Raw genomic sequence first — 2,638 nt, forward strand, 5'->3', positions numbered from 1 at the left:
ACACAGAGAAGACAAAAACACACATATTCTTACAGAAACTGACACAGTGGAAGAATATTAGGAATCAAAGTCCATTGACTGGGAAATAAGGTGCAAAGCACCTGGGACTAGCCAGGGCACGTGAGTAGTGGACAGTGCACATCCTTGTCTTCACTCCTCACACTTCAGCAGGACCATTCTCTGGAGGCCTGGGCTGCTTGGCCCTGCTCCTGTGACAATGTCTGTGTGCTGCTGCATTCCATTAGGACATTCAGACTTTGTGAAGGAAAAACTCAGAAAACATGATAAGACACCATGGAAAATGTGATCAATGAACTGGAATTTTATAGAAAAACTTTTTTGTTGAAGCCAACATTGAATCCCCTTTCCTGCCAAGATATCTCTCTCTCTCTCTCTCTCTCTCTCTCTCTCTCTCTCTCTCTCTCTCTCTCTCACACACACACACACACACACACACACACACACACACATTAAATAGGAACAAATATCAAGCCTGATCTTTCCATCCAACTTGCCCTTTTTATTGCAGAACATTTCATCAAGAATGAACAGAACATCAGGGCTCACGGGCTTCCTTCTCCTGGGTTTCCCTGGCCCATGCAACCTTCAGCTCCTACAAGCTGGGGCTCTCACTGCAGCCTACCTGGCTGCCCTGGTGGGGAATGGCCTCACCATCACCATCACCTCCCTGGACCCGGGCCTCCATTCGCCCATGTACTTCTTCCTGAGGAATCTGTCCCTCTCTGATATCTGCCTCATTTCTGCTGTGGTGCCCAAAGCTGTCACCAATTCTGTCACCCACTGCCACTCCATCTCATTCCTCGGCTGTGTTTCCCAGGTCTTCCTGGTGCCTTTCTCTGCAGTTGCAGAGCTGAGTCTCCTCACAGTGATGTCCATGAACTGCTATGCCGCCATCTTCCATCCCCTGCAATATGAAGCCATCATGAGAAGGGACACCTGTGTGCAGATGGTCACTCTGTCCTGGCTCAGCAGTGGCTTTATATGTGCCATGCACACTGTGAGCACCTTTTCCTTTTCTTACTGTGGAAACCGTCAAATTCAGCAGTTCTTCTGTGACATTCTGCAGTTGTTGGCTATTTCTTGCTCCCATAACATGACTGCAGAAGTCGTGCTCATCTCCATAAGTGCCATCCTGGACACTGGCTGCTTTGCCTGCATCGTTGTCTCCTATGTTTTCATCTTCTCCACCGTCAGGCAGATCCCATCCACAGCAGGGCAGGCCAAAGCCTACTCCACCTGCCTCCCCCACCTGGCAGTGGTAGTGCTTCTCCTCTCCACTGCCTTCACTGCTTACCTGAAACCCCTCCTAGGGTCCTCCTCCTCCACTGACCTGGTGCTCTCTGCGGTCTACATTGTGCTGCCCCCATCCCTCAACCCAGTCATCTACAGCCTGAGGAACAAGGCCATGAAGGCACGATTGGAGAAGCTGGTCACCGGGAAGCTCCTGACAAAGCAGCACATGCTCCTGTTCCTCCATGGATAGAGCAGATCCCTCTCCATGTTTGTGCATGTTCCAGGGTGCTCTAAGCTGGCCTGTTCTTGTCTCAGGGTTCCTGCAACCTTGGTGCTGATCGTGATCCAACTGGAGTGAAAGACGCTGACAGGTTATCACTGAAGGGGGGCCTGGTCTGACACACTGCAGTCCAGGAGAACTGCCAGAAGGGCACTGGGGGTCTGCTCCTCTTCCCATCATGCTCTCTTGTCTTCATCTTCTTGGATGAAATCATTTATCTTGGGTTCAGATATTTTCAAGTTAGTTGTTTAAATGTCTTACTCAACTAAGGCTGTGGACTCTCTGGTGTCACTGATTGAAAGCCAAAGAGGAAACGTGCTCTGGGTGACCTCAAAGTCTCCTGGTAAATGGGCAGGAGGTCTGGACCTCCCTCACATAGTAGGAAACTCTTGATGATGTTGTGTTGTATCTTTGCCTTCATAGCAATTGTTTACTGAGTCATTTCTTGTACCTTTAGTTGCAAAACAACACCTAGTAAATAAAGTATCCCTTCAGCTAAAGAGCATATGTTAAATACCAATTGAGCAGGAGGCAGGTGTGATCTGGAGTCACATTCTTCACACACAGGTAGCTTTCCCACCACTATAGGGGCATATGCACTGGCCATGCCCCTTGGTCACAACTTTGTACACAATTTTGTGTTGAGGTAAATTAGAAGAATTTCTTTAAAATTTTTTGTGCAAAAGTCATGACTATATTAAAACAATTCACTTTTCTTAACACTTTGAAAATATATTTATTTTATTCCATTAAACACTGCGTGGAACTACCAAGTGAAATTGTTAAATATGTGCTCATTAATATCTCTCTTTCATCACTGAACATTCATATCTTTCCATTTACCTGCAGGGAAAATATGCTTCAAACCAAGCTCAGTTACTTCCAGCTCCTACCTGTAGAGAGAGAGAGATGGGAGGGGGAGAAGGGGGTGTATGGGGAGAGACAGAGAGAGAGAGAGAGAGAGAGAGAGAGAGAGAGAGAAAGAGAGAGAGAGATTATAACTGACCTTCTTCATTTTCTGTCTGATGACTTAAGATAAATAACAATATGCGGCAACAAAATTCTTCAAGGAAACATCTTCATAAATGTTCATCGGAGAAAAAG

At 46.7% G+C, this 2,638-nt stretch overlaps 1 protein-coding gene across 1 annotated transcript; it reads left to right on the forward strand.

Moving 5' to 3' along the window:
* Positions 1–544: 544 nt before the first annotated feature.
* On the forward strand, positions 545–1,504 carry LOC143400280 (olfactory receptor 14A16-like). The gene has a single exon (XM_076857571.2). The coding sequence runs from the start codon at positions 545–547 to the stop codon at positions 1,502–1,504; it is 960 nt and encodes a 319-aa protein (XP_076713686.1).
* Positions 1,505–2,638: the final 1,134 nt, after the last annotated feature.

Source organism: Callospermophilus lateralis (assembly GCF_048772815.1).
Source record: "Callospermophilus lateralis isolate mCalLat2 chromosome 5 unlocalized genomic scaffold, mCalLat2.hap1 SUPER_5_unloc_2, whole genome shotgun sequence".
In the NCBI taxonomy this organism is placed as follows: domain Eukaryota; kingdom Metazoa; phylum Chordata; class Mammalia; order Rodentia; family Sciuridae; genus Callospermophilus; species Callospermophilus lateralis.

Excerpts from the sequence above, each read along its gene's own strand:
- LOC143400280 (XM_076857571.2), top strand. The coding sequence starts at position 545 with ATGAACAGAACATCAGGGCTCACGGGCTTCCTTCTCCTGGGTTTCCCT.